Source organism: Oncorhynchus kisutch, linkage group LG27 (assembly GCF_002021735.2).
Source record: "Oncorhynchus kisutch isolate 150728-3 linkage group LG27, Okis_V2, whole genome shotgun sequence".
Taxonomy (NCBI): Eukaryota; Metazoa; Chordata; class Actinopteri; order Salmoniformes; family Salmonidae; genus Oncorhynchus; species Oncorhynchus kisutch.
In genome coordinates, this window is record NC_034200.2 from 21111304 (window position 1) to 21125954 (window position 14651).

General features: G+C 39.7%; 1 protein-coding gene across 2 annotated transcripts; it reads left to right on the forward strand.

Moving 5' to 3' along the window:
• Positions 1-4440: 4440 nt before the first annotated feature.
• Positions 4441-14234, forward strand: LOC109871599 (carbonic anhydrase). Of its 2 annotated transcripts, XR_004205812.1 has the most exons (8): positions 4818-5204; positions 5512-5709; positions 7059-7177; positions 7288-7380; positions 7503-7565; positions 7676-7831; positions 11203-11990; positions 12313-14234. XR_004205812.1 is itself a non-coding variant. In XM_020462506.2 (7 exons), exons 1-7 carry the CDS (start codon positions 5171-5173, stop codon positions 11320-11322), a joined length of 783 nt encoding a protein of 260 aa, XP_020318095.1. In that variant the 5' UTR covers positions 4441-5170; the 3' UTR covers positions 11323-14234. The 2 variants fall into 2 exon arrangements, 1 of the variants encoding a protein (XP_020318095.1); XM_020462506.2 differs by having other exon boundaries at positions 4441-5204; positions 11203-14234.
• Positions 14235-14651: the final 417 nt, after the last annotated feature.

Sequence of the window (14651 nt, forward strand, 5' to 3'; positions counted from 1 at the left end):
GGTGGACCATTCTTGATACACACGGGAAACTGTTGAGCATGAAAAACCCAGCAGCGTTGCAGTTCTTGACAATCTGGCGTGCCTGGCACCTATTACCATATCCCGTTCAAAGGCACTTAAATCCGTTGTCTTACCCATTCACCCTCTGAACGGCACACATAGGCAATCCATCAAGGCTTGAAAATCCTTCTCTAACCTGTCTCCACCGCTGCAGATGTTCCTAATCTTTTGTACACTCAGTGTATTATATTTTTGGGGGTATTTTAAAAATGGTTAAAAAATATTTTTTGTCAGAGATATGAATACTTGTGCCGAACAGATTTATGTAAGCATACATCTAGACCTTGTAACATCCAGTTATTTAGATGGCTTATGTTGATAAGAACTGAGGCATTCATATACTTTAGTTTAACTTTACTCAGAAGTGTGCTGGCATTACATAGTTCACATGGCATATCCCTCCCACCCGCTGGCTACTGTAAAACATGGAACTGGAATCCCACACGATGAAAAGACAGACTGGATTATGGCATAACGTTCACTACATTACAGGCCTAACAAAGAAAATTGACTGTGGGCTATTAATAGCCTAATTATACAGCATTTCCTAGAGTTGTGTCCAATATAATCCCTAAAAAGCAACAGCAGATTGTTCCCATCCATTGCCAGTAATACTGATCCATGTAAGTTTGTTTTTATCTCAGCATTGTGTAAAGAGAGGGGCAGTGTATTGTGTGTTAGGGGCCCTTAGAAAATAAAATACAACAGTTAGTGTGCCCAATTTTCTAATTATTATCTCACACACAGTGTAGCTGTGTTAGTAACTAATGTGGCAATGATTGCATGATTGAAAGCAATGCTTTACATGTTAAAGTGAAATGCTGAGGGATTTACTTTCAGGACTACAAAACTCAGTGTCCTCCAGCCCCCTGCCTAAAATTCTGCAGTTTTGATAGTAGTGAACTACTTACCATAACAGTAGCATACAAACAATCTTTACTGTTTATGTCCAATGTGTGCTATAGCTTTACCAGTTTTATACACTGAGTGTACAAAACATTAAGAACACCTTAATATTGAGCCGCACCCCCTTTTGCTTTCAGTACAGCCTCAATTCTTCTGGGAATGGACTCTACAAGGTGTCGAAAGAATTCCACAGGGATGCTGGCCGATGTTGACTCAAATGTTTCCCATAGTCGTGTCAAGTTGGTTGACCATACTTGATACACACAGGAAACTGTTGAACGGAAAAAAACAGCAGGTTTGCAATTCTTGACACACTCAAACCTGTTCGCCTGGCACCTACTACCATAACCAGTTCAAAAGCACTCTCTTTTCTTGTCCATTCACCATCTGAATGGCACACATAACACTCCATGTCTCAATTGTCTTAAAGCTTAACAATCCTTCTTTAACCTGTCTCCTCTCCATCTACAATGATTGAAGTGGATTTAACAGGTGACATCCATAAGGGATCCTAGCTTTCACCTGGATTCACCTGATCAGTCTGTCATCAAAAGAGCTGTTTTGTACACAGTGTCTCTCACCCATTGACATTTTTTATGAAGAAACATCACATACTGTAACTATACACTCGCACAGCTCAACATGCTGACCTATCAAAGCACTAGACAATAAGAGATTCTCCCACCCTGTGAGGTAATAGGGACTGTGCATGCAGAGAGGAGATGGCAGGTTATTCAGTGGAGATCAAATGGGGACTGGCATCTGCTTTGAAAACAGACTGGGCTTGTTCACAACTGTGGCTCATTAGCTATCATGCTGTCACTATAAACAGAGGGGGACATGACGAAAACCCATGACAGCTGCAATTTAGTCCACCACAGAATTCTGCTGATAAATCAAAACTGTGAGAAACGACAACAAATTAGTTAGTGAAGATGTAATAAAGTTAAGTTTGGGACTGAAGAAAGTTAAATCTTGCTTTTTGGAGAGATTGACATTCATTTTGTATGAACTGACCATTTAGGCTATAGTATACTCTAAATATTTCCTGATCAAAAACAATGACATGGATGTATTTATTTTATAAGTGTATAGAAACATAAAATTTGTGAGGAAAAGCATTCCACTTGGTTGTCTGTAAAGGTCAAACTGTTCTGTCTTGTCAGACTGCTGATGCCATTTCCTGTCGGTCAGAGAAATCGGCATAGGAATCAAATATTGTAGAGAAATGAATGGGCCAAATGAGATCACGTCAGAAGATCCTTGCGTTAGTGCCATTTGTTCCCATACTCAGGCTTACTATTCCATCTGAACTGGGGACAAAAACACACATCTGTGCCATGAAAAGAGGCTAAATCACACCCTTTCAGAGCTGAGATTGCCCCGTATTGATTTTGTTCATAGGATGAGATGTTTTTTTGGTAAGAAGAAAAAAAAGCTGAATGGATAAAATCACGATAAATGTTTGATTTGCTTCAATTGTAAAAAGGCTCATTTAGTCTAAGTAAGATCTCAAATGGCTGCATTACATTTATTTTACAATAAACACTCACTATTAAATAATGCCTTGTAGATGTTTTAGGTTTACTCGCTGTACCAGATGCCAATTTATTTCTATTCTACCCTAACAATGTTGTCTACACCATCAATGGGCCTCTGAGTAGTGAGATCTTTGTTGAAAGGTCCCCAATCATCTGTAAATCTAACTTATCTAATTTTAGTACTCTGATTTATACATGACACTACCCCATCCTCTCTCCCACTATAGACCCAATTAGTCATTGTCATTTTGTCCCTTGCTAATAGTTTATAGGTAGAAATGACAAATCAAGCCCTTCTTTCTGTGGGCTTAATGAGTCCTTTTCACTGAGACTTTGCGAGAGCTTGGGACTATAAGGTTCTATGTGCAAAAAGACGTTTGAGATAACTGGCTTTAAAGTTCCGAACCCTCATTGGTTTGAATGGTCAGCCATTTTTTTTAAAATTGTATTATTTTGACCTTAACATGAATTGAGGTATTTAGAGTACTATATAGGTAGAGAACATTGAACAGAAGGCTATGTCAATAACTTTGTTTGGACAGAAATGCAATAATGTTCTAAAGTCTCGTAATAGTACTAATCTTCTTTGGGCCACTTACTCAACTGGAGGGCTGATGTGTGTGGTCATATCAATACAATTACAACTAATTACAGAGGAGAGCCTCTCTTTTATGTAAATGTATCTACACAACTTTTGACTATTTCTGGCATTCTTTGGATGGAAGGTTGGTCATGCATGCCTTTTTGTTTCTTTGTGTACCTAACAAGATGTCTAAATAAGATGAGTCACAGTATGATTTGCCCTGATATGACTTGACAATATATCATACTGATATTGTACAATTAAAAATATCTATAATTGCTGACACAAACTATGCCGCACCCTAACAAAAGTGTGTGCATGTGCATTTTGCAGTGAAAGAAATTGTGGCAAAAAATAAATGTAAAAAAGTTAAGGATGCTGAAGCATAATTTAAATTATATATTCTTAAAGCGGACATTTTACTTCCTACTTCCAAGATATTCTGTACTGTGTTAATCATGGGTCATCTCATCCAGCCTTTGCAGGTCAAAATGCACAAAGGGATGTGTTGGCATTGAGTATGTGTGTCAGTGACAAAAACAATATAAAAGACTAGCTACAGTACATGTGAGAAGCAACTGTCAAACATGGGGATCCAATCACGGCTTACATAAAACACATCAACGTGTTTGTAAATAAAGAACTGGCACAACATGTGTGTGATTGTGTCATGATAAATATGCTAATTTACATTCACCACAAGAGAATGGAATACTATCAAAATTACAGTGAAATGTTGATTTATTTCTAATCAACGTTTCCGCATTGTCAGTTTAGAATTTTTCTGATATAGAAAAGTCATGCTTACTGCACAACTGGTTAGATCCCAAACTGTATCGCATATAGCCTATTCATTATTATTAAACTCACCTGCGTCACCTTGTTAAAGTTTGGTAGTAATTGTGTCAAGAAGCAATACCCAGCAATTGCCACATGTTGCAGTCATTGCTAAGAAGAGAGTAGACATATGCGAATGCCAATGTCTGTGATACATCATTGTACCAGTAGATGGAAGCAAATGCACATGACATTTTCTTGGTTTTGACATAAAGCAAAATGTCCTTTAACGATTAAAATACACAAATCCCGAAAAAAAGCATTTGAAGGAATATTGTGAATTACCAAAAACTATGCGTCACATTATCAACAAAATGGAACGTGTACTTCATTAGCACTTGTTTCATATCAGTCAACTCATTCCAAATGACATTTGTTTAACCGATGTTATAAAGTGACGAATAAACTGGTAGGCGCATAAAAACAAGTTTTGGCAAATAATTTATGCACATCTGGGCAAATATTGTGCCAAGTCTAATTACCTGTAGGCCTACTACTGGTGACTGACGTCCTATAGTCTTTGTCCCTATAATTAAACACTGGAGAGGAGAGTCTATTGCGCGTATAATATTAGGTTTTTACGCTGACAGGACGCCGCCTTCAAAGGGACATCGGCAGTTCATAGAAAAAATTAAATGCATTGCAGTTTGATTTGCATACTTGTTTTCCATCTTGTCGATTCTGCTCTTTTCACATCTCACATACGACAGGCTAAGTATTCTACTACTGGCTGAGACTACGTAGAAGAGCTCAATGTCAGTGAAACTGGCAGGCCTCGCTAACAGAAGAAAGAAACATCTATTTTGGGATAGCACTAGAAAAAACCCTCAGAGGACACCATGCTGAAGGAACTACACATGAAATGTGTGTAATTTATTAACAGCAAAGCTTTTGGCAAGACTACATTGTCTGGAATGCACTCACTCAACAGGTTCTCCTTCTTTCTCAGCATCTGAGACCAGGTCGACTGATAGAGCGACACGCTCCACAGTAAATGGGACCAAAAGAACGTGGTGTGATCCGGTTCATGTATTGATTCTGCTTGAACACCTGCTTTGATGACGCCAAAAGATAACGAGGCTAAACCCACCCACTTGAGGTACAGGACAACTGATACGAGGGGAAGTCTATATAGCCTAAACCCTGACACCTGTTGTTCAAGGGTATCACAAATTGGATCCTTGCATCGAGGTCTAACCTTTTGAAAGTGATTATATTTGCGTAGGAGCAGACGTCAATAATCATGTCTCATGGCTGGGGTTACGGACCATCTGACGGTGAGGCATTCAGTGTCATCTGACGCTGATTGCACTTTTGCAACCTACTAGTTGAAACTAAATTGCAACAGTTGCATGAAAGAGTAGCTCTATGCATTTATTATCTGGGGGAAAAAAAACTGTAAATAAGTGTTAATATTTTCTGGTGTGTTACTGTAAATAAATCATTAGCCCTACATTGTTAGGTTATTGTCATAAATTCATAAACGTATCTGTGAGAACACAATTGGACTGTTTAGAATAGAGTGAATGATACATTTGTATGTTTTTTCTGTTTTTGTCTTTGTCCTGTTTTTTTCTATCATAGGACCTGTCAACTGGTGTAAGGACTTCCCCATTGCTAATGGGCCCAGGCAGTCTCCTATTAATATTATTAGTGGCCAAGCATCCTACGATTCTGCCCTGAAGCCCCTCAAACTGAACTATGACCCATCCAACTCCACAGACATTCTGAACAGTGGCCATTCCTTCCAAGTTGGCTTTGTGGATGATACTGACAGTTCAAGTAAGCCTTTATCATGTCAATATGTAATTATATATATTACATGATTATCTCCGTTTCTCACTTCACAAAATATGACCTTCATTTTCTATACAAGTTACATTCTGATGGGTTCTGAGGCAGGGATTCAGTAAGGTAAGGGGCAACGAGAATGAGGCTTGCTGCAAACTGGTTACATATTAACTCAGTGGCTGTGTGTCAAATATCAAACACTGGTGAATTAATTTCTGTATGCACTGTCTTTGTGCATATAGGCTGCAGAACAGTAGATGATATTGATAGGTGGGTTGCAAGTAGGCAGGTGTTTGAAAAGACGCTAGTTGTCTGGTTGTTGTCTATTGACGTGGTGCCGGAAAGCAAGCACACCTGTCTGCAGACTAGATTGTTCAAAACGAACGTTTCCTACCCTACCTTATCGTTTATTTTATAGTAGTGTATTTTACGATCAGGATAATCTATGAAGTAAGCATATTGCGGTATTGCTTCCCAACGTGTTCCTTTTGAGTTGTTAGGGAGATAGTACTTTTGCACATATAACACACTGTGGCTGAGAAAAGGCACTACCAATATAAGTGAACCCCCAAATCATGTAGTTCTTATCATATTTGTGCCTCTTCGATGGTCCATCGTTCGGCTTTCCCGGGTAAGGGAGCAGTAGCTCTTCGACTGCATCAGATTCACAACTGTCACTGTCAGTGTCCATGCCAGATGGGCTAGCAACAAATGTAGAATTACTGATACTAGCTTTGGATGTCCTCGTGGAAGCTGAACAACTTGTCGTTGACAGGTGCAGTACCGATGGTAGTAGCAGTACTACCAGTAGAGCTGGTATGTGTGTCTATGGACGCGGGCATGACTTTTTTTTAAATCAATTTTCGAGCAAACGGAATGAGCATCAGCTACATTTGTCTACATACGGACCGTTAGTGGAATTCCCGCGACAGAGTAACGTTTAATGTGATCGGATTTTAATTATTTGACTAGGCTACCTGTATATGACATTGTGTTATTTCGCTGAACACTAGATGGTTTCATTTTATTTTGGGCAGTGAAATGAGGCTACTCAGGCGAGGGGATAAAATCCTCACCCAAATGTATAGCCCCGTTGGAAAATATAAATTGACTTAAAAATTTTGAATTTAAAAAAATAGAAATGTGAATCACGTTTTTATTTGGCGTACCCCTGAGGAACACCTGCCTTAAATCAATTCAAACGCAACAGCCTGTAACTGTAGTAGATGACTAGTAATCATCTGTCATTTGCCTGCATTTGGACACTTTGGATATTTTGAAGAGCATCTATTAAAAGTGTGTGCGTGTATGTTTGTGTGTCTGTGCGTTCCCGCTCGCAGCACTGACCGGAGGCCCCATCACCGGCACATACAGGCTGAAGCAGTTCCACTTCCACTGGGGAGCCAGTGATTACAGGGGCTCTGAGCACACCGTCAATGGAATCAAGTTCCCATGTGAGGTAGGCAGTTCAAGACCTAGATTTTACAACCGGACAAGCTGTATGGCTTCAGATCAGTATTTTGATTGGCTACCTGAGCTAAACCTGACATCATCTTTCTGTTTTTAAAGCTCCATCTGGTGCACTGGAACACCAAGTACCTCAGCTTTGGTGAAGCTGCTAGCCATCCCGATGGTCTTGCTGTAGTTGGAGTGTTTCTGAAGGTACAGATCTAATACAATTTAAATGTTTAGAATTAGTTCATATGCTATTTATGCTTCCTTGTGATTTAATTCTAAAAGTAGCCTGATTCCCTTGTTTAACTGTGAATTCTTGTTTCCTATAGCTTGGTGCTGCAAACCCCAGACTACAAAAGGTTCTGGATGCTCTGGAGGCCATCAAATCAAAGGTGAAATCAAAACTGACTACTACTCAAATTTAGCTGTAGTGGGAATTGGATGGGAATGTTGAAGTAAGGCTTTGTTTAAACATGTATAAATCACAATTTGTCTTCTGTAGGGGAAGCAAACTACATTTTCCAACTTTGACGCCAAAACTCTGCTGCCTGACTCACTGGACTACTGGACATATAATGGCTCCCTGACCACTCCCCCTCTGCTGGAGAGTGTCACCTGGATTGTCCTGAAGGAATCAATCAGTGTCAGCCTTACCCAGGTACAATAATTTTACACAGCACCTTCATTGTCACTAATCAACTTCATCAGTTCAGCCCCAATTCATTGACCAAGGTCAGCACTGGTGTAGCACACCCTGCCACACAGACAACCATGCCACACAGCCCCCGCAAGGTTAGTTGTACTCTAGTTTTTATAGTCAGAAGTTTAGCCATTCACTTAATGGACTTGGCCGCTTTCACTTTAGATTACTTTATCGGGGTGGCCCACAGTGCTTATTTAGTAACTCCTGCCAGTATCATTTGAATAGCCCACCACTTCTATGAAAGTAGCCTTCACCCATATTGATATACCAAGCATGCGTAGTAAAGGTATGTTCTTTCCCTATATCATGGGCAAAAAAAGTTTTTGTTGTTCCATGCGGTCCTAGAACTTCCGAAGTCTGTCTGTAAATAATTTATAAAGACAATCTGTCTTCCTATGATGAAATAAGAAACACATCTGCAACAGTACATAGCTACACAGCAGACACCTCCCCAATTATTAGACATTAAAGAGTGGACTGTTTCTTTTATATAGTTTTTTTACTATGTGTATTCATACAGTGCCTTCGGAAAGTATTCAGACCCCTTGACTTTTTCCACATTTTGTTACATTACATCCTTTTTCTAACATGGATTAAATATTTTTTTCCCCCTTAATCTACACACAATACCCCATAATAGCAAAGCAAAAACAGGTCTAGAAATGTTAATTTATTTCAAATAAAACAGTGAAATCACATTTACATAAGTATTCAGACCCTCTACGCAGTACTTTGTTGAAGCACCTTCGGGTATGACTGCTACAAGCTTGGAACACCTGTATTTGGGGAGTTTCTCCCCTTCTCTGCAGATCCTCTCAAGCTCTGTCAGGTTGGATGGGGAGCGTCGCTGCACAGCTATTTTCAAGTCTCTCCAGAGATGTTTGATCGGGTTCAAGTCCATGGCTTTGCATTGTCTTGGCTGTGTGCTTAGGGTCGTTGTCTTGTTGTAAGGTGAACCTTCTCCCCAGTCTGAGATCCTGAGCAGGTTTTCATCAAGGATCTCTCTGCACTTTGCTCCGTACATATTTGCTTCGATCCTGACTAGTCTCCCAGTCCCTGCCACTGAAAAACATCCTCACAGCATGATGCTGCCACCACACTTCACCATAGGGATGGTGCCAGGTTTCCTCCAGACGTGACACTTGGCATTCAGGCCAGAGTTCAATCTTGGTTTCATCAGACCATAGAATCTTGTTTCTCATGGTCTGACAGTCTTTAGGTACCTTTTGACAAACTTCAAGCAGGCTGTCATGTGCCTTTTTACTGAGCAGTGGCTTCCATCTGGCCACTCTACCATTAAGGCCTGATTGGTGGAGTGCTGCAGAGATGGTTGTCCTTCTGGAAGGTTCTCCCATCTTCAAAGAGGAACTCTAGAGCTCTGGCAGTCACCTCTCTGACCAAGGCCCTTCTCCCCCGATTGGCCGGGGGGCCAGCTCTAGGAAAAGTCTCGGCGGTTCCAAACTTCTTTCATTTAAGAATGGAGGCCACTGTGTCCTTGGGGACCTTTAATGCTGCAGATTTTTTTTGGTACCCTTTCCCAGATCTGTGGCTTGACACTTTGCGCTCTACGGACGATTCCTTCAACCTTTTGGCTTGGTTTTTGCTCTGACATGCACTGTCAACTGTGGGACCTTATATAAACAGGTGTGTGCCTTTCCAAATCATGTTCAATTAATTTAGTATAACACAGGTGGACTCCTATCCACCTGTAGAAACATCTCATGGAGGATCAATGGAAACAGGATGCACCTGAGCTCAATTTCGAGTCTCATAGGGTCTGGATGCTTATGTAAATAAGGTTGTTTTTTATTTTTAACAAATGTTCATACATTTCAAAAAACCTGTTTTCGCTTTGTAATTATTGTGTGTAGATTGCTGTGGATTTTTATTTAATCCATTTTACTGTAAAGTAACAATGTGGAAACAATCAAGGGGCTTGAATAGTTTTGAAAGGCACTGTATTCTTGATAGTTCATTCTAATATACCTACTACTGTACATTGCATTTTGTTACACTTTATGTATACACTGTATTCTTGACAACTCATTGTAATGTGCAGTATCTACTGCTGTACATATCATTCTTAGTATATATTATTGGTGTATATATGCATATATTGTATTTGGATTACTGATAGCGTTATTTGGGTTGTTAACTGAATTAATTCTGATTTCTTATTTCTAGTTTTTTTTGTGTACATGTTTTGACATTTTTGCTGCACTGTTAGGCGCTAGTAACACAAGCATTTCGTTGCATCCGCTATAACATCTGCTAAACTGTATACGCCACCAATAAACTTTGATTTGATTTATTATTGAAGCTCCATGCTGAGCCTTGGGGATATCAAATGCCGAAGTCCAATTTCACCAGCTGGCATTTACATTTGGTCCCCAAGGAGACTTGTTTACTGAACGCTCAAAAAGCTGCAGTCAAAAGCATTGTCTCACAAATGTCATCATGATTGTAGCCCTCCCTAAATCGACACTTTCAGCCATATGCATTGCTGAGGTTAAGGTGTAGCGCAAGGCAGCAATAACTTGGATGGAGAGTTTCACAGTTCTGACAGAGTACTGATGCAATGTCGTGTTGGAAAAAGCCTTTCACCTACATACAGTAGGACGGTCTAGGACCCATGCCTAAAGAGTGTGAGACTACAGAATAAAGAAAATTAATGCACTTTCATAATTTTTGGGGTGATTTCACGTTTCGCTGTCAATGAGAACAAGTTGAACAGTGTGTCAATTGATATGGTCTACACCTACATTTTGAACTTTTACTAGGAAATGAGACTGTACAGACTCTGCAGCCGGTCATTGTCATGGTATGCATAGTAATATCAATTTAGTGAAGACATTTTCATTCTTATAGGAACCTGGATGTACACTCTTTACTTACTTGCTTATGGCTGTACGTCTGATTACTTTGATTCCAATTGTGGAGTTTGTGCTAATGACAAATGTATATGGCTTTGCAGGCGATTGAGACCCACATGGTTTAACATGTGAGGTTTAGGTGAACTCTCTACCAGAGAGGGGTTCCCAAGCTGCACGCTGGTGTCATTGCGCATACTGTTCTATTCTCCCCTCTGATTTTTGTCCTCCACTCTTTATCCTCAAAACTTCACTCTACATTGATCAGTTAGACGTCTATAGGAACATTGGTACTTATTTGGTATTGTTTTAGGGATTATATGATCTAAATATAGGAAATCGTTTTTGGAGAGCAGTAGGCCACAGCAACCACTTTAGCATGAGTCAAAGGCCGCAGTGTTGACATTCTGATTCTAACCATTGTATCTCCCTTTCTTGCGCTCTCTCGCTTGACAGATGGGTAAATTCCGCAGCTTGAAGTTCAGTGGGGACGGAGAGGCACATTGCTGCATGCAGGACAACTACAGACCCACTCAGCCTCTCAAGGGACGCAAGGTCCGCCGGTCCTTCAAGTAAACAGCCACGTGTCACACCATCCCCCATCCATCTTCCCCAGGTTATATACACACCGTGTGCCATTTTAGCACATGCATTGGTGTCAGAATTTGCTAATGGTTAACCCCATTGACAAAACCATCAGTAAATACTACAAAACAGAAATGTAAACCTAAACCAATGCAATTTAGTAACGAGCCAGTGCAGATGAGATTTATGCGCTGGTATGGATGGATAGCAGCTCCTGTAATCCCTGACGATCAGCCTCAGGATCACCCCAGATTAATGTAATTTAGCTGCCTGCCCCTGCAATAACAGATGAGTCAGAGATAGAGGCCTTTAATGGTATAATACTACAGGGCTTTTTTTTCTTCTAGACTCTCAATAAGCACAAACAGTTGCTATGCAAGAGATGGAATCTTGAATGAATCCTTAAACACTTTCCATTTTTGTATTGTATCCTCACAACATCAATGTATTGTTTGATTTTTGTCACTTTAGATTACAGGTCCATGCCAAATATAAGAGATGTAATTTAAGTGTTTATATATATGTAATATTTTTGTACTCATAACTTACCTCTCTACCTACCGTCACCCCAGTGCATTATCGTTGTCTTAAAATCACGAGTGATAGAAAATGGGTATATTGAATTACCACACTAGAGAAATGTCAGTTGCCCTTTGGCTGTGTGGGATCAGCCTTACCCAGCTAGGGAAACAGAGACCCCACTGTTGATAATCAGATATCTTCCTTTAAAGTACGGACAGAAGGCTTATTTTACAGTCACGTGCCCTTAACGAGGAAGTATTGACCTGAGTTCTCCACCTCGGTGGTTCAGGACAAGTTAATCATGTTGTGTGGTACAAACAACAGTCACTCCAACTTAAATATGTCTTTGTGATTAACCTGTTCACATCCTTGTACAATATCAAAATGCGCCTCAGAACAAATTACTTTTGGTGTAAATGCATGGAATTTGGTGTCAACATAGTAAACGGGTCTAGACAGGCCACATTGAAATGTTAAGATTATCATACTTCCAGTGTCAAAGTTGGGATTTTGAAAATATTTTTTTAATCGTTAAAATGACTTCAGCATATGTATGTCGACTCATATAGTATTGCTCTTTGACCTGTTCTAAACCCAACTATGTCTAATATATGATTCAACTCAGTAGTTTGTGACCTACAGCTATTTCTGTATAGTACTATATTTAGTCTTTGGACACATGGGTTACTGTTTTTATTACACATTTCAAGAATCAAGTCATGTGAATACAATCAAAAGATCAGAATAATTTTTGGTATATAGATTGACAGGACCAATATACACTGCATATACGAAACCTGCTCTTTCCATGACAGACTGACGAAAGGTGAAAGCTATTATTAATACCTTATTGATGTCACCTGTTAAATCCACTTCAATCAGTGTAGATGAAAGAGAGGAGACATGTTAAAGAAGGATTTTTAAGCTTTGAGACATGGATTGTGTATTTGTGCCATTCAAAGGGTGAATGAGCAGGACAAAATATTGAAGTGCCTTTGAACGGCGTATGGTAGTAGGTGCCAGGCACACCGATTTCGAGTGTGTTAACTGCAACACTGCTTTTTCACACTCAACAGTTTCCCATGTGTATCAAGAATGGTCCACCAGCCAACTTGACACAACTGTGGGAAGCATTGAAGTCAACATGGACCAGCATCCCTGTAGAATGCTTGACACCTTATAGAGTCCACCTCAATGCCCCTAATGAATTGAGACTGTTCTGAAGGCAAAAGGGGGAAGGTGTTCTTAATGTTTTGTGCTCTCATTGTAGTTGTCTATTTTGTATTATTTAAAGATCCCCACACTCCTGGGGTCTTGCAACATTAAGGCAGATATATAGAATTTTATATATTTTATAATTTTATAACACTTTCAGGCCACTACTCCACTATCCAGGCCACACCTCCCATAGTCTATCCTTGACTTGGAGATGGTGAAGAGACTTGCTGGCATGTCTTGTAGGGTATGCATGGGTGTCTGAGCTGTGTGCTAGTAGTTTAAACAGACACCTCGGTGCATTCAGCATGTTAACACTTCTTACAAAATCAAGCAGTGATGAAGTCAATCTCTCCTCCACTTTGAGTCATGAGAGTTTACATGCATATTATTAGTGTTAGCTCTCCATGTACATATAAGGGCAAGGCATGCTGCACTTTTCTGAGCCAATTGTCATTTTCTGGAGGTCTCTCTTTGTGCCACCTGACTACACGGCTGAAAAGTGCGACAAAATTAGGGACTGTAGGAACCTGCCTTGTTGATAGTGTCGTTAAGGCAGAGCAGAGCTTTATTATGGACAGACTTCTCCCATTTTAGCTACTGTTGTATCAACATGTTTTGACCATGACAGTTACAATCCAGGGTTACTTGCTCAATTTCCACATTATTTATTACAATATTTAGTTGAGGTTTATGGTTTCGCAAATTATTTCTCACAAATACAATGCTTAGATTTTGAAATATTTAGGACTAACTTATTCCTTGCCACCCATTCTGAAACTAACTGCAGTGATTTCACTCGCTGTAGTAGCTGATGTGTATAGTGTTGAGTCATCCACATACATAGACACACTGGCTTTACTCAAAGCCAGTCACATGTCATTAGTAAAGATTGAAAAAAGTAAGGGGTCGACCGCTGCCCTGAGGAATTCCTGATTCGACCTGGATTATGTTGGAGAGGCTTCCATTAACCCTTTGCCACGTACGATCACATATTTGTGATCATTGTTAACTGGTTCCTGCAGAATATCATCACAAATATGTGATTGGAACAGTAGTAACAGAACACATGATGGAACAAACTTGTCTAAACAGTATTGTTTTCTGAAAGCATCTAAACAATGCTTTGTACTGCTGGGAAATAAAGGTCTTCACAACTTTATTCATCAATTTCACCTTTTATTGAAAAAGATAAATGCGAACATCATCATCCAAATATCACACAGAACACATCCACAGCCAAACTCATTCCGTAAACCAGTCTAAATAAAAGGTTGCGCTAACAAAAAACAAAACAGTTAGCAACCTAACAGCTAGACTTGTTTACAATGTACCACATCTCTGGTGAGCACAAGAGAGAAATGTAATATGGTTTAGAAAAGAGATGGGTGTCAGCTAAGCTAACAGCAGCTACATTCTTTATGATGGCAGCCATGTTTGTTTATGTTTGACAAGCGAAAACTCCCAAATCCCAGAATGCCATTCACTATAAGACGCAAATAAACAAAGTCAAAGATGGCTGCGCCCATTGCTTGAAAATATGAACTTAATTTGTCCATTTTTCAGCATATTACAAATCTTCA